At 33.2% G+C, this 26195-nt stretch overlaps 1 protein-coding gene across 4 annotated transcripts in view; it reads left to right on the top strand.

The window, feature by feature from the left end:
* Positions 1-26195, top strand: part of USP9X (ubiquitin specific peptidase 9 X-linked) — a 249024-nt gene that overhangs the window by 193092 nt on the left and 29737 nt on the right. For 2 of the 4 annotated variants that reach the window (XM_051985022.1, XM_051985023.1), the window contains exons 29-33: positions 598-744; positions 4497-4704; positions 10236-10456; positions 13356-13546; positions 17057-17230. In XM_051985022.1, coding sequence (XP_051840982.1) covers positions 598-744; positions 4497-4704; positions 10236-10456; positions 13356-13546; positions 17057-17230 — 941 coding nt within the window. Of the gene's footprint in view, positions 1-597; positions 745-4496; positions 4720-10235; positions 10457-13355; positions 13547-17056; positions 17231-26195 lie in introns of all 4 variants that reach the window. The other 2 variants (XM_051985020.1, XM_051985021.1) reach the window with 1 other exon arrangement.

Genomic DNA, 26195 nt, shown 5'->3' with positions numbered 1-26195 from the left:
CTCAAATGTTCATTTAACAGACACTTGAAAATTTTCAGTTGAGGTACAAAATTCATATATTGTTTCTAAATTCAATCTCATTAAGAAATGTGAAACTTCTCTGATGTTCTGCTGTGCATATAACAATGTTTTGTTTTGGTTTGGTTTTTATTTTCCTTTTCTGTCTTTTTCTATTTGGGTTTTTCTTAGTTTTGTCTTTAATTCCATTAAAAAATTATAAAGAATTGTAAAACTCTTAGTCAAGAAAGTTATATACTCATTTTGCATTATTAGAATGGTATGGTAGGAGGACAAAAATGTGTCCTGGGCACATTTTGGAGTTTTTAAATACAGTGAACATTAATAATGTGGTCATGACTTAGATTACTTAATACTTCCTCCCTTTTCTCAAATATGTATCTTCAAATACCCATATGCATATGTACTCATGAATTGTTATTTGTATTGTATGTAAAAGTTACAGTACATTCTCCAGAGTGGATGTTTAATAAATATTGGTGTGGTTCTTAAAACACAATTTCCTCAGCTTTTTTCCTTTTCTTTTTTTTAACTGATTAAAAATATAAATTTAAAATCTAATATCTTTTCTTGTTTTAGGATGAAGTTAAAAGAACAGGCGAAACAGGGGTGGAAGAAACAATCTTGGAAGGTCACCTTGGTGTAACAAAAGAGTTATTGGCCTTTCAAACTCCAGAAAAGAAATTCCATATTGGTTGTGAAAAGGGGGGTGCTAATCTTATTAAAGTAAGTACTATCTCTGTGAATCTTTTAACCCTGTTAATTGAAAAACATGTATTCTGTTGGATGATTTAATAAAATTGACTTAATTAACTTCATGTTTCTTGAGGGAAAGCTTTTTGGTGCAGACCTAGGATTAAGTATAGTAAAAAGGGCATTGGACTTGAAATCAAAGAGTTCTAGATTCAAATCCTATTTCAGAGGATTGCTCTGACCTTGGACAAATAGCTTCACATCTCTAGCCCTCAAGTTTCTTCCTTTATAAAAAAAGATATATATTAAGGTCCTTTCAAATATCCTTATTCCATCATGACTGCATCTACTTATTCACTCCACGTGGGCCATATACAGAGATAGATAGTCATATTGTGAATCTCAGCATCACTAATAGACATCCACCTTTTTAATTAAAATTCCTCTTCCTCCATATTGCTGTTCCAAACTTTCTCAAGCCCATTTACATGCCTGCTTCCTTCCAAATTCCCTTTCACGAGCTCAACTCTTCACAAATTAAGCCTTTCATCTTCCCCTATCCTTCTCATAATAAGAAGTAAGCTTTATCTTTGACAATGTCAGTCTCTCCATTTATATCTTAATCAATCCCATCTCCTTCCTTGTACTTTGGTGCTTGATGAGCTCCTTCCAAGTCTAATTTTTAATCTCTCTTAATCCTCTCCTTCTTAGACCATAAAATATACCTAGATCTCCTCACCCTTAAAAAATTCTTATTTGATCCTATTTGTTCTTTTTGGTTATCCTTCCTATATTGATACTCTTTGCTTCTACTTTCTCACCTCCATTCACTTCACTTGTTTATTTCTGTTCCCATTATTCTTTTTTTTTTTTTTTTCCTGAGGCAATTGGGGTCATACAGCTAGAAAGTGTTAAGTAGCTGAGGTCAGATTTGAACTCAGGTCCTCCTGACTTCAGAGCTGGTGCTCTAGCTACTGCGCCACCTAGCTGTCCCTGTTCCCATTTTTCAGTGGCAATGGCAAATCTAATAGCTTTTTTCTAATCTTTCTTGACTGAGTCCATTACAGATTTGTGTTCTAATCATAAATGGTCAGATTCGTTTTACTACTTCGAAATTCATTCTCTACAGACTTCACTTCGAGACTGCTCTAGGCTTTTTCTTCTTTCCTCAAAACCTCTTCCATCACCACAACCCACTCCCATTGTCTCAGCTGAGGACCTCTTATACTGCTGAGAAATTAGGAACTGTTTACCATAAACTTCTTTATCTTCCTTTCATTTCTTTACTCCAGTCTCTGATGAAGGACTTGACTCTTCTTCGATTCTTCTCACCAAAACCAACTTTTTCCATGTATCTTAGATCCCCCCTCCTTTCATTTCTTACAATAGTTTAGCCTCTCTAATATTCAGTCTCATCCTATCTACTTCTCTATTGTTATCTATATTCTGCTCAGAATTTCAGTAGCTCAAAAGAAATATGAGATTTGCCAAACTTCTTAAACTGTGGATAACAATCCCATGTGGGTCTCATGATTGAATGTGGTGGTTACGAAAAATTTGACAAAAGTATCAAATATTCCTCCAAGATTGTAATTCTTTATGTAAAAATGTACAAACATCCATCTCATTCATATGTGAATAGCTTTCATCTTTAATAAATAGTAAAATTATATATATATCAAAGAATTGTTTTAAAATAAATCAATGATTCATTATTAGTAAATGTTTTATTTGTAGATTTTTATATGCTTAGAATTGTGTAAAAATTTCTTAGGTGAAAAAGGATTGTGGAAGAAAAAATTTTAAGAAACTCCGACATAATCTACGCTCATCTGATCAGCCAGTTGGGCACACTGTACCTTGACACCAATATAGTGATGTCATTTTGGTCTTTTTTGAGCACTAAGGACCGTAATCAACCAACTCTGTGTCTCTACTTCTTTTTTTTTTTTACCTTTTTTTAAATCCTTTGCAATCTGGCCTCCAACCAGAACTGAATTGATCATTCAATTGAAAATATTTTTTCCAAAGTTAACTTATGAACTCTCAATAGCCACATCCTGTGAGCTTTCTTTAAACCTTTCTTCCAGACTTTTCCGCATTTGACACCTTTGATTGCTCTCGCCTCCAAAATACTGTCTTATCTTCTCTCTTTATACTTTCTCTTGTTGACATTAGTATCTCCTATGTGTTCAAACCTTCTCCAAAAAGGTGACTCCCTGATCTACATAGCAGTCTCTAGTGTCTCTTATTTGAGTTCTTCTTGCTTGTCTCTCTTTACTTGAGTCTGCACATCACCAACTACCTATTAAATACATCTCATACTGCATAAGCATGGGTAACTCAAGTAGAACTTAGCACTTCTTCCCCAAACATGTCCTCCTGCTTTTGGTCAAAGTCACTCCCATCCTTCTGATCACTCAGGTAACAGCCATGAAATTATCTCAAACGTTTAACTTTTCCTCACCCCTTCACCCCCCATATGTAATTGTTTGCCATGTCTTATCACTTCCATTTCCCATCTGAACCATTCTCTTTACTTACATGGCCCCTAGCCTAATTTAGGCCCTTATCACCTCTTAATATCCCTACTGTAAATGTCAACTCTTTTCCAATCTTTCCACTCTATAGCTTTTAGATGTACAGTCCTAATGCACAGTTCTGTATGTGATGCTGCCCTGCACCATCAACTCTATGATCAAATTTAGTTATTTTTTTTTGGCATTTGAATTCCTTTATAGCCTGGTCTCTCTCACCTCCCTATCCCCCAGTTTTTTTCTAGTTTTGTTATATATACCATTATTCTTCTTTCTTTTCTCCTCTGTGATCTTGCCCAACTGGCGTCTTCGTATTCTCCCCACATCGGTCTCCCTCTCCTTTCCCCCCTCCTCCCGCCTTGCCTTCTTCCCATCCTTGTTTACACAAGCTGTAATGTCTGTAATGCTTTTCCTCCTCGATTTTGCCTCTTGAGGACTACCTCCTTTAAACCTTACTCCAAATGCCACCTCCTTTAGGAAATCTTTCCTGATTTCCTCTATTCTTAATTTCCTTACACTAGATATATTTTAAAATTATATTTTTATTTACCATCTGTGAACATACTAGCTTATAACAGTAAGTGGTAATTTCTTAGGGCATGGACAATGTCACTTTCATGTTGGCTAACAAACACATTGCCTGGCAAATGGGTACTTAATTGCTTGTTGGTTTATTGTTTGAAGCAGAGATGCTGTGCTTATTTGGGAGATTTTGTACATATAAATTTATATACTTACCTTTCAACTATATGATAATAGCATTTTAGCTTATTTAAGATCTAGAAAATGAAGGGAAATTAACTTTTGGAGTTTAATATTTTAAAAAATAAAATTAATTTAGAAGTATTTGATATAGTAATATCTATAAAGTCCATCCATGTAAAAATAAAAAGCAATTATCAGTGCTTTGAAGTAGAACAAAAATTGTATTTTGAATTGGTATTCCAACTGCTAGACTTGGAACCTGAAGAACAAGGTTCAAATCCTTATTCTTACAGATACTTTCATTGTGATCTAAGGTGAGTCCCTGAACTTCAATTTCTTCACTTGTAAAATGATAGTACTAATTGTAGCACTCATTTCCTCACAATATTTTGACAACTTTAAAGTAAATGTTAGTTGTTATGATGATGTCCTATGTGATACGTAATCTTTAAATCTTAAAAAAGATAACTTCTTTTTAAAACATTTATTAGTTTCTTTGACTTCACTTATTAATATATTTCTTTCTTTTTTTTAACTTTTCAGGAATTGATTGATGACTTCATCTTTCCTGCATCTAATGTTTACTTACAATATATGAGAAATGGAGAACTGCCAGCTGAGCAGGCCATACCAGTCTGCAGTTCACCAGCTACCATCAATGCTGGTTTTGAGTTGCTTGTAGCATTAGCTGTTGGTTCTGTGAGAAATCTCAAACAGATAGTGGACACATTGACAGAGATGTATTACATAGGTACAGCAATAACTAGTACGTAATATCTTTAAATCATTGGTTATTTTATTGACATGTTTTTCACAATAGTATCTTTTTTATTTCCTTGTTAGTAGAATTTATAGTAAATATGCATAATTACTACCATTATGCTAAGAACTTTGAAACAGAAAATTTTACTCAACGCTATCAAATTTTTAATATTAAATGCTTATGTTTTCATGTTACAGATAATTGGTAGTTTAAATAGCAGTAATCATAATGACACTAATAATATTCATCTATTTGGAATATGGCCAGTAATTTTAAATAAGCCAAAATGAAATCTGACTAGACAAAATGTGTGCCTTAAATTCAAAACATTAAAGCTTATTTACTTTTCATCACAGGAATACAGGAAATATCCTGAGGCTTCTCTTCAAGCCTCTTTCATCCAACTTCTAGTTTCTACAATTCAGATTTAGACTTTTGGTGTTAGAGTTTTAGCTATCATCTAGTCCTATTCGTTGTTTGTTAAAGGAATTTCTTATAGAGCATCCCTAATAGATAAGTTTCCATTCTCTTTGTAACCAGGTTTAGTCATTTTATGAGACAATCATCTTGTTACATTTTACTAATTCGAGAGTTTTTTTTTGATATTGAGTCAGATTGGTTCATTTTTACTTCTTCCCTCTGAAATTATGCCTTCCTCATGGTCTCCCAGCCCTCAATATACCAGCATACATTTTAACATTCCCTCAAATAGATTACTATTTCCAGTTTTTTACTGCACTTATGTCTCAGAATCTCTTATCTACTCTGCCTTCCCTACCCATAGTCATACATTTTGATGTTGCTATCATAAAGAAATGCCACATTTTTACATACATCAACTTTATAATTTCCTTATCTGATCAGAATCTTTTGTGATTCCATCTATTACAATGTTTTACTATGCTCTATCCTGTTTTTTTTTGTCCTCACCATCACTTCAGATCTTCCAAATCTTCAATATTTTCCCAGGTCATGATACTTATTCTTGCCACACATGCCTTCCTTTTCATTTTCATTTTCTTGATATTTGATTCTATAAAGTCTTGTTGTTCAGTCATGTCTAACTTTTATGACTCCTCTGGACAAAATACCACATCAATGCTGTCCGTGGGACTTTCTTGGCAAGATACTGGAATGGCTTGCTATTTCCTTCTCCAGTGTATTAAGGCAAACAAACTTTAAGGGACTTGCAAGATTTTCTATCCCACTTAACTACAGCAGCTGTCTAGAACTTCTCATTTCTCCTCCATCCTTCCACTCTACCTCTAGCCTTCTTCTTCAACTGAAAGAGCATACCTTGAAAGGAACCAGTAGTATCAGTGAAATTATGGTCCCTGGAAATAAAATCATTCCCTGAAAGCTCTTTTTTCTTGTCATCTCACATCCCTTAAATTTTCATTTCTTTCTTCACTCCAGGTCTCTAATCAAGATGTAGTCTTTGCAAAGACCAGTCTCTTGATCCTAGCCTCTATGCTAATCAAACCTCAGAAGAATCTCTTTATCTCTCCTTATCAACTAGTTTCTTCCCTTTTGCCTTCCAACATCACCAGTTCTTCCTCACCCTTAATATATATCCTCTGGGCTCTGTCGTCTACATTAGCTGTCATTTTTCTTTTCTCCTCCCTTTCCTTCTCAGCTGAACACCTTAAAAGTAGAGTCTCCTCCTTCTGTCTTCTCACTGTTTTCTTAGCTCTCTGTCCAATCTCATCACTGAATTCAATAGTTGTCTCCAAAAGTTATTGGTACTAATGTGATCTGATCCAGTGGACTTTTGTTATTTCATATCCTTCTTTACTTCTCTGCAACTTGTGACATCAATAATGACTTTTCTCTGCCTGGATATTCTTCAGTGCTCCTTCTATGTCTTGTACTGTTTGGTTCTACCTTTTTAATCTCCTTTCCTAGTTCTTTATTTAGGTTATTCTTATCAACTATGAGTATCTCCCATGTATCTGTCTTGGGCTTTTATTCTTTTTATATTTTCTTATTTGGTGACCATATTAACTCCTGTAGTATCAATTTATCTTCTTGCAGATTATTCCCAGATCTTTATGTTGATTTCTCTGAAATCCTGTCCTGCATCACCAGCTACCTATTGAGTCTTTCAAACTCAGTATGTCTAAAATAATGTTATTCCTGGCAGTTTGATGATGTAATAAATAGTGCACTGATCCTGGAGTGAGCAAGATCTGAGTTCAATGAAATCTGGCCTCCAATCCTTAATAGCTGTGTGATAGGTCACTTTTATATATCTGTTTCCCCATCTGTAAAATGGGATAGCACCTAATTCCCTGGATTGTTGTTGTGAGAATCAAATGAAATAGTAATTATAAAGTACTTGGCACAGTGTCTATCCCAAAGTGGGAAAGGACATGCTACCTATTATTTTATTATTGTTGTTGTTGTGTTGTTGTTGTTGTTATCATTTCTCCCTTCTCTTTTTCCTTTCCCCCCTTCAGTGTCCTACAGGCCATCTAGGTTCACAGATTCCATGTCACTCTCAACTCAGTTGCAGATTCTTATTTTTACTTTCAGAATATTTTTCATCACCTTCTCTACTCACACAGCTACTGGGTTTCTCATCTCCAGGACTCCCACAATATTCTTAGTAAACTTAGATTAAGTCTTTCACCATTTTAATTCATCCCCCAAGCCCCCAGTGTTATTTTTCCAAAGCCTCAGGTTGAATTTGTCTTCCCCAGCTCAGTAAAACTCCATTGACCTTTTACTACCTTTAAGATCAAATATAAACTCCTTTATCATTTAAAATTCTCTGGTTATCTAGCCCTTTCCCACCTTTCCAGTCTTAAATTTTACTCTTATTCATTTGTTCTGCAGACATCCTGGCCTACTTGTTTCTCATGCTATGTTCCCTGTGTACTTTATACTACCCATTCCTTGTGCACAGGATCTTGCCTCTTCCCTTCTGCTTCTTTACTTTTAAGGCCTTGCTCTGCTCCTGAGATATAGGGGGAAGCTGTTCCAGGCTTCCTTTGCAGCTCTGAGCCTTGGCTTTGAGCACAGTGTCCCCTTGTGTTTGCTGGGAAGTAGCTTTGCCTGCTCTGTCCTGGAAACTGCCCCACTGATTTGTTGCTGAGCCAGTACTGAGGGTCATAGTTGCTGATTGTGATTAAGACCTCATCAGCTTTGCCAGAGTCTGTCTGAGCTGGACTGAGCACCCTTTTCATCCCAGTGACACTGACCTTTTTTGAAGTTTTTCCAAGCTGTCTTTGCTAGAGAAGGGTTTCATTCCATGACTCTGTTCAGAGACTTGATTTCTTGTGGTTTTCAAGGGAAAGTAGGAGGGCTGAAGCAGCTTCTTGGCTTTCCTCCACCATCTTGGCTTCACCACCAGAATTCCCCTTTTGCCTCTTGGAATTCTTGACTTCAACATTCAGCTTAAATGATAGCTTCTGTAGGTGACCTTTATCTCCCTAGCAGTGACTTTAACTAAGCAACTAAGGTTGCCTTTTGTCAATGCTTTATATGTCTTGTATTGTATATACCTCTGTATATATCTTGAATATACCCATTTATTTACATGTAGTTTCCCCATTTAATGTAAGCTCCATGAGAGTAGAGACTGTTTTTGCCTTTTTTTGTGTAGCATTTGACAAGAGAATATGCCAGGCTGCTTTGGTTTAAAAAAACAAAACACAACACATATTTATTCATGGGAACTCTGAAAGCTAGTTAAATCACAGTCCAATATCTAAAAGTCACGTGTGACGCTCAAATTTTAAGAAAACACCACAAAACAAACAAAAGTAACAACCTAACAGCTGTAAGAAAATGGGATAAGTGAGATACAATTAATCAACAGTACAGTGAAGAGAAAAAAAAGATTTGAGGGTTCATTTCCAAGTTCAGTGAGTCAGTAGTAACTACCAAAAATTAATTCAATTTTAGGTTTCATAGGCAATGAATAATAATAATAGTCCTACAGTATTCTGTATTGATTGTGGACAACCTAGATGAATTGTGGTCAGCTCTGATAACTGTCAAAAATGAACATTTACAAGATGAAGCGCAAGTAGTTTGAGATTATATGTTTTTTTTATTAAAGCTTTTTATTTTTTAAAACACACATGGACAATTCTTCAATATTAGCCCTTGGAAAACTTTGTGTTAGGTTGAACTACTTTGATGATATTAACAATAAGGGGAATTTACATGTGTTTCTTTTTGTCTGCATTTCTGCCTCTTTAAAAGAGTTTCAGTTGAAGACTTAAGTGATTTGCCAAAGAGTCACATAGTTAATATTTGTTAGAGGTATAACTTGAACCCACTTCTTCCTGGCTCTGAATGTAAATAACTCTTGATTTATTATGGCTTGTTGCCTCTGGGTTTTGAACCATTCCTTTTATTCTTCTAGATGTAAACTTTTTCTTTTTCTTTTTCTTTTTTTTTAATTCTTCTTTCTTTGGAAGGGACCATTTTTATTGTTTGTTTGTTTTTTTTTTTTAATTTCCCTGCCATCTTTTGTATGTGTTCTTTTAAAATCTGAACTCATCAGAGAAGATTCTGTAAAGGCATTTTGGTCTTTTTCTCCTTTTTCTTTTTTTTATTAGCTCCATTCTTAATAGAGTTGTCAAAATATCATTTTTGAGACCATCTCATCACTTTTGAGGACATCTCATTTCTCTGAACTTTAAAAAAATCTACTTTCCTAGAGTTTAGAATACATTTCTTATTGCCTACCATTCCCCATCATTGACTGTGTTTGCACTTAAAATGATATAGTGCCTTTCTTGGATGGATTCTATTGTTTCAATATCAGAACTCCATTCTTCTTTACTGATTAAATTAAAACTAAATTATCTCTTCCTTTTAAACCCTCAGCTTTTTGTACATTTTCAGAGATGAAATTGTCAGTGAGAGAAAGATTTCCTGGCCCAATTCCAGGAAGTTGTGTGTATTTGTGTTTTTTGTTTACTGGGAATATGGTTATATGAGCTTAGAGTAGATGACATATATTTGCCCTTAGAATATCTGTAGATGGAATTTATGTTCATAGATGATTGAAATAGAATGGTTTCTGAGATTTGTGATTCTGTGATGGCCTTGCTATTATAATATGATGAAGCCATATAGGGTTTATAGCACCCCCTAAAATCATTATTCCAAGGCAGTTAGTAGATGCAGGTCATAGATGAGGGCACTAACCTTCAAATGTATATAGCAAATACATGCAGCATTGACCATTAGATGTTACAGGCAGGCCTGCATTCAGTTAGATGATGCATAAGAATGTCAAGAGAACTTATAAGTAGCCCTGTAACTTTGAACAAGCCATTTAGGGAAAATCAAATGCAGAGGTGATCTATAAAAATGAGAAAATACCTCTTAGGGTTCTTATAAAGATCAAATGAAAAGATTTATGAAAATACATTGAAAACTATAAAATATTTTACAAATCTGAGGTGATATAATAGCTTCTCTCAGTTTAACATGTTAAAATGTCCTAATAATAATAGAACTCTGGTCATTTTTTGACAACTTTTTTTAATCATTCTCAGCTTGTGAGGCACTTACAGAATGGGAGTATCTACCACCTGTTGGACCTCGCCCCCCAAAGGGATTTGTGGGTCTGAAAAATGCTGGTGCTACTTGTTATATGAATTCAGTGATCCAGCAGCTATACATGATTCCTGCCATCAGGAATGGTATTCTTGCAATAGAGGGCACTGGCAGTGATGTAGATGACGATATGTCTGGAGATGAGAAGCAAGACAATGAGGTAAATTTTATTTTATCATTTTATATTTGTGTTCATGAGTATATATTTATACAATACTAATGCTAACAATGATACTAGTTCTCATTTATATGGTACTTTAAGGTTTGCAAGGCTCTTTACGAGTATTATCTAATTTCATACACACAGCACACCTGGAAAATTGGTGGTATTATCCACATTTACATTTCAGGAAACTGAGGCAGACAAAGGTTAAAGTGATTTGCCCAGAGTTGCATAGCTAGTAAGTATCTGAAATTGAATTTGAATATAGGTCTCCAGATTTCAGGTCCGGCATGTTCTCCACTGTGCTTCAGACCTGCAAAATTTTTTTTTTTTTAATTCCATATCCCTGGGCCTTTCCACAAAGCCTCATGCGTAAGAGGTACTTAATAGAATGCATGTTGAATTGAATTCATTTGGGTATATGATTTGTGGTTGAATTCATACAGAATCCCAATACTCATGGCATACAGATACATTAGATACAGACTAAAATGTTAATGATATTTTTATCATGCTTCATGAGCTTTTGATTGCTTTAACAGTAACTACCTTTGTGGTTAGTTGTACATGATTTAATGTTAACAGAAATAGGATGAGGAATAGTACCTGTGGTTTTGTTGGTGGGAGAATTCCCAGAGAAAGAAACTCCCCTTTCAGCGCAGGATAACAAATTCTCTGCAACTTAGAATCTTAAGAGAGTTGCCTAGAGCATTGAGAAAGTGATGTTTCTAGAGTCACACAGCCAATACATGTCAGAGACAAGAAAGTAACAGTAAGTGTTAGAAATTAATGTGTTAAACAGAGTGGACTTACTGTTTAGACTTAAGAATTTAAATAGTATGATGTGGAAAACACTTAAAAGATTTAAATTTTTTTATTCTTGTTTTGATTACCTACTTCATTAGTTTATGCCTATGTGTGCACTGTTTGTCCTCATAGATAGATTGTTCTTAGGAGCCGTAATTTAACTTTATTCTTTGAATAAAGAGGCTATGTCTCTGTGTCTTGGCAAGAATAATATCAGGGTCTTAAATAGGAGGGCTTGTAGTCAAAATACAATTTTTCTACCAAGCATTCTCAGTTCAGACTAGAGCCATATAAGAATTCCTTTTAGAAATAGAGGAGTGAGTGAAAGAGAGGGTCACATGATTTATAGCTGGAAAGTACTTTCCCCATTGTTATCACCATCAATTTTACTGATGCTGTTTGTTTTGTTTTGTTTTTTTCATTTTGGTTGTTTATAAAAATTCTGTCCTTTCCTTCCAAAATGAAATTTCTTCTGCCTTAATCATTCGTTTCCTTCCAAGAGAAAAGAATTATTTCATTATCTGTCCTCCCATATTATTTACTGTTTTTTTTTTTTTTCAATGACTCTGTATTTGATTTCCTTTTAGTGGTGTTCATTTATATTGCCTTTCCCCCCCCCCCCCCCACTTTTCTTTAGATTTTGTTTATTTTACTTTATACCAATTAATACAGATTTTTTTTCTTGTTTCTCTTTCTCATACTCATAATTTCTTACTGCATCAAATAACTCTTCGGTGTCAGAACTAGGAATTAGATTTATGTCCATTGTATCTGACTGCCTTCCTTCCCACCTCTCCTCCCGTGATTTTCTTTTGGAAAAAGAGGGAATATAAACCCTTTACTGCTTATTTTGTTTCATCAATCTCTCTATTTTATAACATAATCGCTGAATTTAGGTGCAGTCAATATTCAAGCCTATACTAGTCTCAACAGTCAAATTTGATTCTACTTTTTAATTAACAATCTCTCCACTATATTGATGACTCTTTATATAGTCATTAATGGTAGGAAGATTGTAAGGAAAATATGTATGTTTTATATATTGTATCCTTATCTTCATATTTAGAATGTATTATGGATATTTTCATAAATAGGATGAGATTAGGCACTTTAATGTTTTATTCAAAGTTTTGTTCAATTAAGATACACATTGAAATAAGAAAGGCAGCATGGAAAGAACACTTTCAAGTCAGGAGGCATTTGTATTTTAATCTTGACTTTGAGGTTTAAAAACTACATAAGGCTTTTAATCAGTTTTTGTTTCCTTAGCAGTAAAAATGAAATAACAATAGCCCTAGATAGATTAAATAAAACATATAGATTGATGTCAGCTATCATTCTTGTTAAATATAAATTGAATGTGTGAATCATTGATTATTTTAACAAAGTAGCTGAAGATCTCTTCTGGCTTAATTTAATCCTGTAAAGGAAAGATTAACCTTCTAATGCTATAAATGGCCTTCAATGACATCTCTGTAAAAAATGAAGGTGCTTATTTCACATAAATATTACATATCCTGACTTGATCTTTAAAATGCTTCAAAAGTAAGGATTATACAAATCAGTTCCAATTGATCTATAATGAACAGAAGCAGCTACACCCAGAGAACAGACACTGGGAAATGTGTATGGACCACAACCTAACATTTCCATTCTTTCTGTTAATGTTTGCTTGCATTTTTGTTTTTTTTCTTCTCGGGTTATTTTTACCTTCTTTCTAGATCCGATCTTTCCTGTGCAACAAGATAACTATATAAATATGTATACATATATTGTATTTAACATATACTTTAACATATTTAACATGTATGGGACTACCTGCCACCTAGAGGTGGGGGGAAGAAGGGGAAAAGTTGGAATAGAAGGTTTTGCAAGAATCAGTGTTTGAAAAATTATCCATGCATATGTTTTGTATATAAAAAGGTATAATGAAAAATAAAATTTAATTTAAAAAAAGCAAGGATTATAATAAAAATGTCAAATGTGATTAGTGAATATGTTTGTCCCTAAACTAATTGAAACATTTTTGAGATACCACTTAACATCATTTTTACATTTATTTTTAATGTGCTTGACTTCTTTTTTTAAGAGTAATGTTGATCCTCGAGATGATGTATTTGGATATCCTCATCAATATGAAGACAAACCAGCTTTGAATAAAACTGAAGACAGAAAAGAATACAATATTGGTGTTTTAAGACATCTTCAGGTCATTTTTGGTCATTTAGCAGCTTCTAGATTGCAGTATTACGTACCAAGAGGATTTTGGAAACAATTTAGGTAAGTTAGAACTAGTTAAAAATTAAAGTACTTAATAATTAAGTGTTATAAAAGCACTTATTACGTTTTAAATAATTTGTTATATATCAGGGCTTCTTAAACTTTTTTCATTCACAACCACTTTTCACCTGACAAATTTTTGTGTACTCTTAGAGAAGTATACAATAGATACGAAGCAAAAACTGATAATATAAGTCATAATTTTGCAATCCTCAATTCAGTCATGAATGTGTATGTATGTCACAGATTGCAGTTTTAGAAACAGGGCTGTCTGTTGCTTGAAGCAAATTAGATTATCTTTAAAATTTCATTTTTAGGCAGAGTTAATCTTGAAATTATGAAAACAGTAATCATAGGGTGTTAAAAGAAACTTTTGTTTCTCAAGTTATGAAAGATATATCATCACTTCATATTTTTTTTAGAATTAAGACCATAGACATCTTACTTGCATCTGGTCATTACTAATTTTTATCTGTTTTTAATTAACAGTGATGTCAGTGAGGTATAGTAGCTTCAGGTTCAAATCCTCCCTCTGACACAAATAGGGTGAGACTCTGTTACAGAGAAAGTGTCAGTCTGCATTAGATGAAATTTCCTCATCCAAATGTTCTCTATACCACTTGATCTTTATGTCCAGTTCTCTGCCCATGTCCCTTTATACTGCCTTTTAGGGAACTAGAATATAGGTGGTCCAAAAAAAAGAGTAGTTCTCACTTGGGAATTTAAAGAAAGATGCTATTTTTCCCCATCTTCTAACAAACTCCATCTATCTAGCTTTCATTTCTATTTTTCTCCCGAGTACACTTAGTTCCACTTAAGTAGTAGTTTGTATCACTGAGCATTTACTTTGCTCATTCATATTTTTAACATAACTTTGATAATGCTACTTTCACTTTGCCTTCCCCAACCCCTACATCTCATTGTCGCTTGAAGTCCTTATTAAGTGTTACTTAAAGGAAATGGTGACTTTCTCTGGACTCTGACAGCACTTTTAATTTGGAATGTAAACATATATATTCTTATTTTTCTAATTGCTGTCATGAATTTTATTGGAGGAATGTGGCACCTGGCTTATAGTTCTATTCTCCATCTTAAACCCCTAACCTCATATTTAGGGACTGTATTGTCTGTGTTGATTGTTCCCTCCAACATCCTAGCCTTTCCACTTTATTAATTTCAATTCATATAACTTGCATTTTCACTCCACTTGAGTCATACATAAGAATAGATCTACCCTTAATCTCACCATTTCCCAGAAGTGGTTTTTATCTCCATTAACCAGAACTCTCAAATTCTTTTACCTTTTGTCCATCATCCCAATCTCCCTATCCCTCTCTTCACCTGCACCTGTTCATTGTCGTCATCATGACCTATCCCTTTATATCCTTTTGTATTTCTGTCTCTCACCTGTGTTCTGGTTTCCCTTTTTTTACTTCAAAGATTTGGTCTTCTAGTTAACCATTTCAGCTTTTATTCTTTAAAAAGTCTTTAACTTTCAAAATCCCAGCACCCGTTCCTGGTCCTTTTAATGCCTTTCCAACCCCAAGTCTGGGTCACCTCCTCCATTCACCTTCTCCACTGTAACAGATGTACTCCCAAAACTCCTTGGAGGAAGTCAAATACCTATTGCAGGTAGATGTACTATCTCAGCAGATCCTCACTTCTATGTAACAGTCCCTTCATCTCTCCATAATTAATCATCAGATTCCCTGTGGCAGCTGTTTCAGGTCTCTTTTTTTCTTCAAGGGTACTTATCATCCACACACATAAACACACCAACCCCCTTCATGTGCTTTTAGTAGAAGACTTGGTCTCCTACTTTACTCAAAAAATAAAAAGAATAACCGCTTATAGACTTAGAACTTAAAGAGAACTTAGAGGCCATTTAGGCAAATACTCTTATTTTGCAGATGAGGAAACTGAGGCCCAAAGAAATGAAGTGACTTGCCCAAGATCTCCCTAGTAGTAAGTGGTCAAAGCAAGATTCAAACCCAGATCCTCTTACTCCACATTCATTACTCTTTCCACTAACTGTCATCCATTGTGAGCTTCCTCTTTATTCCTTTCCTCAAAACTTGTTTAATATTCCCTTTCTCTGACAAAGACATATCTTTTCTCCTTTAACAAGACCATTTCCTTTATTTGTTCTCTTGTATCCCTCTCTTATCAGGAGCTTTCCAGTTTGAGCCTCTCTCTTTTTCTTTTCTATGTTTCTTGTCTCTCCTTTTCCTCATGTATATTCCTTTTCCCTTTGCTTTTCCTTTCCTCCCTATATCTCTATTTATGCTCTTCCCTCTCACTAACTCCTTTCATTCTTTCCCCATTTCTCTAATTTTTAGCCTCTTCCTGTCTGCTGCCTCCTTGTGTTCCACAGACATGCCTAGATAGCTTTCATTTATCATCCCTCATTCAAGCTGTCATCCTATTCCTTCTCATAACTCCATCACTAAACTCCTCTTTAAGATTACCAAGAATTTCTTATTTGCCAAAGCTTAGATCCTATATTGAGCTTATATTTTAGTTCTTGTCCTTCTTTAGTCTTTGATGTTGACTACCCTTTTCTTTTGGATAATTTGTTCTCCTTGTATTTTTATGACATACTCTTTCCTATCATGAGTATATTCTAACTAAACCTTTTATTTGGGTTCCCTTTTCATTTTATACCTTCTTTTGATTTGATCAAATCTCACAATTTCATTGATCTCTCTTCAGAGAATTCCCAAATCTAGAAATACAGTCCTAATTTCTCTTTTGAATTCTAATACTTTTTAACCATGTAGGTGCCTTATCTGCTAGATGTATGCAAGTGGATGTTCATTCCTCCTCTCTTTCTCCCCAAAAGAAAAAATTAGGCCCTTCTTTTCATAAATAGTGTCTTTACAAAGGTTTTCCCCATGACTTTTATGATGAACTATACTGGAAAATTGTGAATATTATCCTTTTTAATATGCAGATTTGAAGGAGGATTCCTGTTGGTAAAATAAGATATATCTATACTTTCATCTAATTACTTTGTAAATAAAGACAGGAACATCCTTGGAGTTTAGTAGACTCGTTTGTTGTTCCACAGAGCAACACCTTATTCTATGAGTTCCTAGAGTTTGGAGGAAATGTTTTGTTTACACCTAACAGGATTGTGTCAACATTAGATCATAAGTAAAATTCAGTTTTGTAACTGGTATGTATTTATAAAGCATTGTTGTTATCGGGATATTCTTTATTATATCCTCTCTCCCTTATGATAGCTCCATTTTGGTTTTGTAAATAATTTTTCTGCCTAATAGGTGAGGCACCTGTTTTTACTCATCTCTTTCTGCATTGGGAGTAAAGTCTTTATTATTATATCATGTGAAGAATGTATGTACTAATTATTAATAACAGGGTAGTGTTTCCCACTTAACCTTAGGTAACATTGATACACATCTTTTACAATAAGTAGTCCTTACGTTAACTTTTCCTGTGTAACATTGTGTCAAAGTAATGCTTTCTTTTTATTTTGTTTAAAATTAGGCTATGGGGTGAACCTGTTAACCTACGTGAGCAACATGATGCATTAGAATTTTTTAATTCTTTGGTGGATAGTTTAGATGAAGCTTTGAAAGCATTGGGACATCCTGCTATGCTAAGTAAAGTCTTGGGAGGTTCCTTTGCTGATCAGAAGATTTGCCAAGGTTGTCCACATAGGTAAGTCTAGTACTGATTTTTTTTTTAACTATTCCAAATAAAACTTTCCTTAATTACATACCAATAAATGCAGCATGATTTTAATATCTTCTTCATAGAGACCAGGTGTTTGTGAGTATGAATAATACTTTGTGTACCCACTTCTTTAACCTGAGAGAACATGGTATAATGTGAGAAAAAACACCATACTGACTCCCCTTGATGCTTCCTGTAAATTTATGTTACATGGGCAAATCAGTTTGATTAGCCTGTTGAATCATCTGTAAAATAAATGAGTTGGACTAGATGATATCTAAGGTCCCTTTATCCTCACCCCCTCAAAAAAAAACCTAATTTATCTATCATTATCCTTTTACTGATATTATAAAATGTTTTATTGATCTTTATTATTTTAATATATCTATCCCTTTCCAATTAGCCCCTCCCATGACAGTTAAATAAAACTAACACAACCATTATGTCTTAAACTGTATAAATATTCCATATCCATCATACACAACTTTTCTGTTGAGAGAAAATGTGCTTTACCTTCAGTTCTGTAGAACAAAAACTTGACTTTTGCATAATCTTGATACTTCTAGCTTGACTGTTGGCATTTATGTTATAGTTGTACCTGTTCTGTTCCATTTGCTTCACTCTACAAGTTTTGCCATGTGTGTCTAAATTCCTACATGTTTGTGTTTTATAAGACTCAGTAGTATTTCAATTTTGTAATCTATTCCCCAGTTAAGCCACTTTATCAGAATTGTTTTTTTGTTTTATTTTGTTTTTCCAACTATAAAGAATACTGCAATGAATATGGTGTTACATTTGGATGCTTTCTCTCTGTCTTTTGTGTGGGGTATATACCCTTCAGTTAGATTACAGGATGTGCAAATTTTACTAACTTTTGAATATTTCCTCAAATGGTTTCACTAATTACTAGCTTTACTGGCTGCATAACATCCCATTTCCCCTTTAACACTGACTATTTCTATGTTTCATCATCTCTGGTGATTATGAAGTAAAACTTCAGAATTGTTTTTAATTTATATTTTTCTAAACAGTGGAATATATATATTTTTTAATTTAATAGTTCTTTGCCTACTTGTCTTTTCAGTCAGAGGTATCACCATTTATCCTTTTTTGTTTTTTGATGTCATTTGAGTCACATATTTTTAATTGTGAGTAAATGATGAAAACGAATTTTCTACAAATCTACTTTAAAATTTTCCCAGCTGTTCTTATTGAATAGGTAGACTTTTCCTTCAAATGGTTATATTCTGGGATTTATCAAACAGTGGGTTTGTAGTGTGTCATGATCTGTTTTTTAAACAGTACCAAACAATTAGGATAATTACTGCTTTGTAATAAAGTTTGAGACCTGATCATTTTAGATCCCCTTATTTCTACATTTATTCCATCATTTCCCTCCAAATTATTGAACTTTTGTTAATCCAAATGAATTTTGTCTCTAGTTCTCTAAAGTAACCTAATATGTGATTGGTGTGGCACAAAAATCTGTAATTGAATTTCAATAGAATTACTATTGTGTTGGTGAAGCCTGTATTTAAATAATGACCTTTTCCTTTACTTCTGTAAATAGTCCTTCAAGTTCTTAGTTTGAAGAGTAAATATATATAACATTAAGAAGTTTTAGTGTTTTTATAACAGAACAGTGTTTCTATACAACAGTTTTTTAGTAAAATTCTCATCTATATTAAAATGTATGTCTTGTCATAATCATGTCCACCATTAATCAAAGACTCAGTTTTCAACTGATCTTCTATAATTGTTTTTAATTTCAATTGATCTTCTTTAATTGTTTTTAATATATAACATTTTAATTTTTTATTCTAATCTTCTCAAAATTGAGTTTTTGTATACATAGAAAAGAAAAAGAGAATTGCCTATGAAAACAGTTCCTTTCCATTGTGATTCTTTTCAGATTTATATATCAACTCGGCCATTAGTAATAAAACTTAACAGTTTGTATCTCTCTGTGGCCTTCTTCCTGTTCTGTTCTTTCCAGTTAAAAGACAATCTGTAATAACCCTCTTTACTCTTATTTTTGTTGTTGATGCTCATCATTTTGGCTGGTCCTCTTCTCCAATTCCCCTTTTAAAAAAAAAAACTTTAAAAATTGGCAAATTACTTGAAACAGATTCATAATTTGGCCTTGTCCAAAATGTAATTTACATCTCAATTTGCATTTCTAATCTGTATACTTCTAGGCCTTTTTCCTAGATTATGAACAGCATATCATATCTGTTTTTTGAAATCAGGGATGGTCATTGCATTGATTAGACTTCTTAAGTATTTTAAATTTGTTTTTGTTTTTAATGTTTTGTTGTCTAAATTGCTCTCAGTTCTTGTAAGTTTTCCATGTTTTTCTTTTCATCATTTCTGCCTTCATCAGTAAAGCATATTAATACTTCAGAGCTGTGCAGTATGATAAATCTTAGATTATAATCTATTTTGTTTCCTAGAACTTTTTTTTTTTTTGCTGATGCAAATTGGGATTAAGTGACTTGCCCAAGATCACAAAGCTAAGTGTGAGACCTACATTTGAACTCAGGTTCTCCTGACTTCAAGACACTACCTAGCTGCTCCTTCCCTGGAACACTTTCAAAAAAAACAACCAAAAAAAAACCCTCTTAGCCTTTTCTCTAAATTGAACTGTGAACCACCACCTCAAAAATTGAATTGTGAATTCCCCTCCCCCCAAAAAAAAAAAATTCAGCAAGGCCTCTGTTAAGTTTAACTCATTATTGATGACTATTACCCCAGTTTATATAACAAAATCTATTTTATATTTAATTTTTTTTATGAGAAAAACTCAATTTTAAGACCCTGTCCCTCATTCTTTCCCTGCCCAACTACTATAATTGGGCTATCAGTTCCTTCTTAAATTGTCTTCTATTTATTTTGCATAAACTTACATACGTGTATGTTCTCTTCCAAATATAATTTAAGCTCTTTGCAGACAATGGCTTTTGTTTCACTTTCTCGCCATAATCTCTAGTACCTAGAACTGTGACTGGCCCATAGTAGGGATTTATAAATGCTTGGTGGTTGATTGAAACCATTTTTTTAAAAATTTCCAACGCTTATAGCAGAAAGTTATTTTATATCATATTAAAATTTATTTTTTAATGACCAAAATCAGAAAAGTTTATAACACAGTTTCTTTATTGAATAGTCTTCATGGGTAACTGAAAGAAATATAAAAGATTAGAAACTGAATTTGACCTTTTTCAGGTCACCAGTGTAATGAAATCATTTATTTAGTACTTTTTAATTTTCATTTCATTTAGACTTGTGAAATGGAATACTGGTTTTTGTGAATTTTCTCTCCTTTTTATATATTGTTTCAGGTTTGTTTTCTACAAAGCAGATCTGCAGAGTAATATATCTTTCTATAGTCTCATTTTTTCTTTCTACATTGAAAGTGAAGAAAATAGATTTTACCTAGCCAAGGAGAGCTGTAGCATTGCCACAGTAAGACCAGAACAGTAAACAAATTAGCTTCCATAATTGAATATCATCTTGTGTATTTTAGGGACATATAAAATCAAAAAATACCACTGTGTTTAATTGATTCATCAAAATACTTGTTGCATGTTGAAACTAAGTTGTCATTTAGGTTTTAATTTTAACAGCTTCCTCAGTATTTCTCAATTTAAGTTTTTCTTTCTTACCCAATTATTGTATTTTCATGATGATTTTTGAAGTTGTTGACTTTTAAAATTACAATTTTGACCAATTTCCCTTTTGAAAAGATTTTATTGAGTAAACAAATAAAAAAATCCTTACATATATGTATGAGCAAAAGAACAGTGTATACTTTGATGAGACAAAATATATATTTCAATGTATACATATCATCAATTTGAATGTGATATATAGGAAAAAATGCTTTCAAAAATTTTAAGGAGGAAAATGATCCTCACAACCCAGAGATTTTAATAGACTTGCTAAAATAGCACAATGTGGCAGACAAAGGAGTTAATGCACTCTTAAACTGGATTATTAGAAGAAGTGTTAAGGAACAAGGTAAATAATGTTCCCATTTTACTCTGGCCTTTCAGAACACCTGGAATACTGTACATAGTTCAGAAAAGCTCATTTTAGGCTTAGATACTGAGAAATTCATTTTACTTCTAGGAAGTGTACTTAAAGCCTCATCAAAAAGGAATGAAATCGGAGTATATTATTTTTAGCTCAGCCTGAAGAAAAGAAAGTAGAGAGATAAAAGAACACCAATTAGATATTTGTGATTTATCATGTGGAGTATTATATTTGTTCAGCATGGATTCAGGATGCTGAAGTAAAATCAACTTTTGTTTCACAGACTGATTTAAACTTTTTTTCATATATAAACTTAATAAAAAGGAATGACTTTCTTGTAGTTAGAGTGATTTAAAGGTATAAATGGCACCTGTGAACTTAGGGGAGAAGTATTAGGTTCCCTCACTAGTGTTCTTCAAGTAAAGGCTGAGTGAGAATTTGATAGGGAGGAGAGAGATTGTAGTAGATTCTTATGCAGATATCACTAGGAATGTAATGTGCCTCATAACTCTGAGATTCTGTGAATATTTGGAAAGAATTATTGGAAGTTACCCAGAGCTGTTTCTTGAAAGGGGAAAAAAAAAGGATTTCAACAAACGGAAACATAGAGGAGAGTTCTTCATAAACAAAGATATGGTTTACTATGGAGAAAAATATACTAGAATTAGGAAATAGCTGGTAATCTAATTTAGCTAAAAAGTGCAATATTCAAATGAGCAGTGTGACAAAAGGCTGGAAGAGTAGACTTAGAACTAGACTGTATTATTAGCACTAGAGTATCAAAATAATAGAGTTTATATTTTATCAAAATAAGGATTTTGTATTTTATTAAACACAAGAAAAAGTGACAGAAGGTTTTGAGTTGAAGAGTATTATAGTTAGAACTATGCCTTTTTAAGCCTTTCTTTCAATAGATGGTTTGGAGAAGAGAGATACTAGAAGCCAGTATTCTCTCAAATTCTTATTTGTCACATCTTGGTAATCACTATTACCTATTTTCTCTGCCGCTGCTCACATGCTTTAAACACTTACTAGACAAAGTCATACAGTTCTACCGTCTAGTTTCCTTATTAATATATCTTCTTGAGAGCAGAGCCAATATGATGGAGGAGAGAGCCATTCACCTGAACTCTCTCTCAAAATTCCCCTCCAAACAACTTTAAGAGCATACCTCACAATAAATTTAGAAGCAACATGGCCAATAAAGATCAGGACAAGGAATTTCTCTATTTAAAGTCACTTAGGACTTTAGCAGGAAAAATCTATGACACCAGGGTGGACACCAGCCCAGAGTACACACAGCATCAGCAGCACGCCAAATGGAGGTAGCAGCAGCTTCAAGAGCTCTCAGCCCAGAGATGGTAAGTGGGTTGGACAACTAGTCAAAAAGAGGCCCTTTGCTGGCAACTCTCTTGTCCACACACAATTTGGAGTCACAGTTCCTAAATGGAGAGAAATTTGTTATCAGCCACAATGGAATAGGAGCCTCAATCACAGTCAGAAAAGAGCACTTATAGGAGAACAGAGTTCCAGGTTTCAGTTTCAGAGCAGAAAAGCAGCTGTAATTTTCAGCCACAGAGAGTAGAGAAATGTGCCCAAAGCTGGGCCCTGGGACAGAACTAAGAAAATACTAGTAAGAGGGATCTGAAACTTGGGGCCATTATCTTCCACATTTTGAGGCTAGAACTTGATTATTTTAATAGCTGATTTTAAAAAATACATAAAAATGAGTAGGCAAAGGGAAAAGAACCCAAGTGTAAATAATTACTATGGGGATAGAGAAGATTCAGATTCTCATAAAATAAAGCTATTAAAAGCTTAAAAAAAAAAAAAAAAGGCATTCCTTTTCACTAAGAAACATCAAGTGATTTAGAAAGCAAATAAGAGAGATCAAAGAAAAGCTGGGGAGAGAGCAATCCAGAAAAATTGAAAATATTTATGCAGATAAGTCAACCAATTGAAAATAGAGAGTCAAAAACTTAAGAAAATAATTCCTTGAAAAACTAGAATTGGGCAAGGGGAAGTTATAAGACCCTAATAAATAGTAAAATTAAAAGAATTTTTAAAAATAGACAAATGTGAAACATCAGAAAAATAACTGATCTAGAGAACAGATTGAGGAGAAACAATATAAAAGTAGTTGGCCTACTGGCCTATCTGAAAGGTAGGATCAAAAAAGAAATAATCTTGATTCAATGCAAGAAATGATCAGGGGAAATTGCACTGAAATAACAAGAAGGTAAAGCAGAAATAGAAAAAAAAAATCCTTCCAGGTTAAGGAAAAAATACTGGAAACAAGAAAAAGAGAACAATTTAAATATTGTGGAACTACAATAAGGACTACATAAGAGCTAGCAGCTAAGATACTGAAAGACACTAGTTTATTTCATAGAGCAAAAGAGTTGTGGTTATGAGTAAGGGTAATTTATTTAGCAATGTTAAGTATAACCTTGAATGGGAGGATGAAGGAGAGGTGGACATTTAACATTCTGAAAGACTTTCAGGTATTTGTGACAAAAACAGCAATTTTTGATGAAAATTAGAGGCATAAGATCTAGGAAAAATAAAAGATAAAGACTGATTAGAAGAGACTCAGATTGAATTTTTTAACTACTTATAGTTGAAGGTATTATCAGTAAGTACTCTTATGACTGTTATCTTTATATAGGTGGGTTGAAAGAAAGGCTTGGGCTAAGCTGCCCAAAAATAAAACTGAGTAGGGAGAGATAAAAAGTAATTATCTCAAATAAATGAGGCATGAAAGGAAGAATTAATACAAAAGAAGCAGGGGGGCAGGATAGTACCTTAATCTTACTCTCACACATGGAATGGGTTAAAGAAGAAATGACATCCAAGTCTTCTAATTTCAGAAGGAAATAAGAGGACTAGGGGAAGTGGGTTGATAAGGGAGGAATGGGGGGGGGGGGCGGGTAATTAAGGAATAGGAAGACAAACTAACAGGTAGAACTAAGTTAGAGGAATAAGGACGGACAGAATAGGTGAGAAGGATAGTAATAAAAAACAAGAGGGAGAGAAACATATAATAAGTCATTATGGTTTAGAATATGACTGGAATGAATTTATCCATAAAACAGAAACAGCAGATTAAAATTTTGAATTCAGTAATACATTGTTTTCAAGAAGCAATAAAAATAATTAATGGCTAGTAGAATTTACTATGTAAAAAAGGGGTAGTAATCATGACCAAAATTAAAATTAAGAGATTTACTTAAAGAGAAAAATAGGAAAATTACACTATATGTCACTGATACTAGTCAATATTGTTTTAAACCATTTAAATTAACTAGTTTAGAATAAGTAAGCATATACTTGTCAAAACAAAGGAATTACATGAAAATAAATATAAAATATTTTTTAATACAAATAAAGTCGGGTTTCAATAATTGAAATAATACTGTTCGGGGTAGGTAAAACCAATATGATGAAAAAATTATAATTAAGTTCATTTGAAAGAACAAAAGTCAGGTTTTTCAAAGAAATTAGTGAAAAAGAAAGAAGCAAAGGAATGATATTCATGTCAGGCCTTATAAGATGAGAAAGTTGTTGAAGTATAAAATGGGTAATTTCTGTTTTTTTGTTTTGTTTTGTTTTAAGCAAAGTTATCTTGTATAAATAAAAACAGTATAGCCAAGAACAGATTGAAGGCAAAAATTTGGAGAAAAACTTCCATAAATAATCTTAGATAGGATGTATCCATGTTGGTATACTTCTGTGGTATAGAAAATGAAGAGCTGGTTGATTTAGAAAAATATGAAGACTTGGACCAATATGAAAAGATGCTCCTCTGCCTCCAAAGAGAGGACAAATAGAAATAGACATAGTTTTGCATATGTGTATATGGGTGAATGTTTATATATGTATATGTTTATAGATATGGTTGGGATATGGGGTATAACAGAACAAAAAAAAAAAAAAAACCTAGAAGGAAGCAAAGAAAATCTGAGTAACTTCAAAAACAACATATAGAATTTATTATATAGTTTTTCTTAAAATGGAAATTTATTGTTTTATATTAAACCCTCTCCTATGTTTTGTTGTGTACTCTTTTTTTCTTTTTAAAATTGAATTTAAGTTTAAGATGAATAAAATTCTTACCAAAAAAAAGTTAAAGAAATGAGTATAAAGGATAAATTGGCATAAGAAATGAAAATGATGCAAGAAAATTTTGAAAAGAGAATTAACAGCTTGGTTTTAAAGAAGCACAGAAAAACACTAAACAAATCAACCCATTAGAAAAATAGAATTGGCCTAATGGTAAAAGAGACACAAACATTCACTGAAGAAAAGAATTTCTTAACAGAAATGGGCTATATGGAAAAAGAAGTATAAAAATTCATCTAAGAGAGTGTGACATCAGTGGAAAAACAGCTGAACTTTTGAAAAATAGACCAGGAAGAGATCACTTAAAACTTAATGACCTTTCTTTCAAAGCCAGATTTTTTAAAAGAGCCTACACATTCTATTGCAAGAAATTAGCAAGGAAAACTATTATGTTAAGATCTAGAGGGTAAGCTAGAAATTGGAAGAATCTACCAACCTACTTTGAAAAGAGATCCCAGAATGAAAACTCCCAGGAATATTATACCCAAATTCCAGAGCCTCTGTGTCAAGAAGATAATGCAAGAATCCAAAAAGAAACAATTAAAAATATCATGGTGCCACAGTCATTATTTTACAAGATTTATTAGTTTCTATAGTAAAGGATTTGTAATATGATATTTCATAAGACAAAGGAGCTATAATTAGAACCAAGAGTAATTCAACAAATCTGAATATAATCTTTCATGGGGTGGGGAAATGAATATTTAATGAAATGTAGGACTTTAAAGAATTCCAAAATTCCAAAGCTAAATAGAAATTTTGAAATTCTAACATAATACTCAAGAAAAGTATC

This window comes from Antechinus flavipes, chromosome 3 (genome assembly GCF_016432865.1).
Source record: "Antechinus flavipes isolate AdamAnt ecotype Samford, QLD, Australia chromosome 3, AdamAnt_v2, whole genome shotgun sequence".
Taxonomy (NCBI): Eukaryota; Metazoa; Chordata; class Mammalia; order Dasyuromorphia; family Dasyuridae; genus Antechinus; species Antechinus flavipes.
This window is presented reverse-complemented; position numbering and strand designations above follow the sequence as displayed.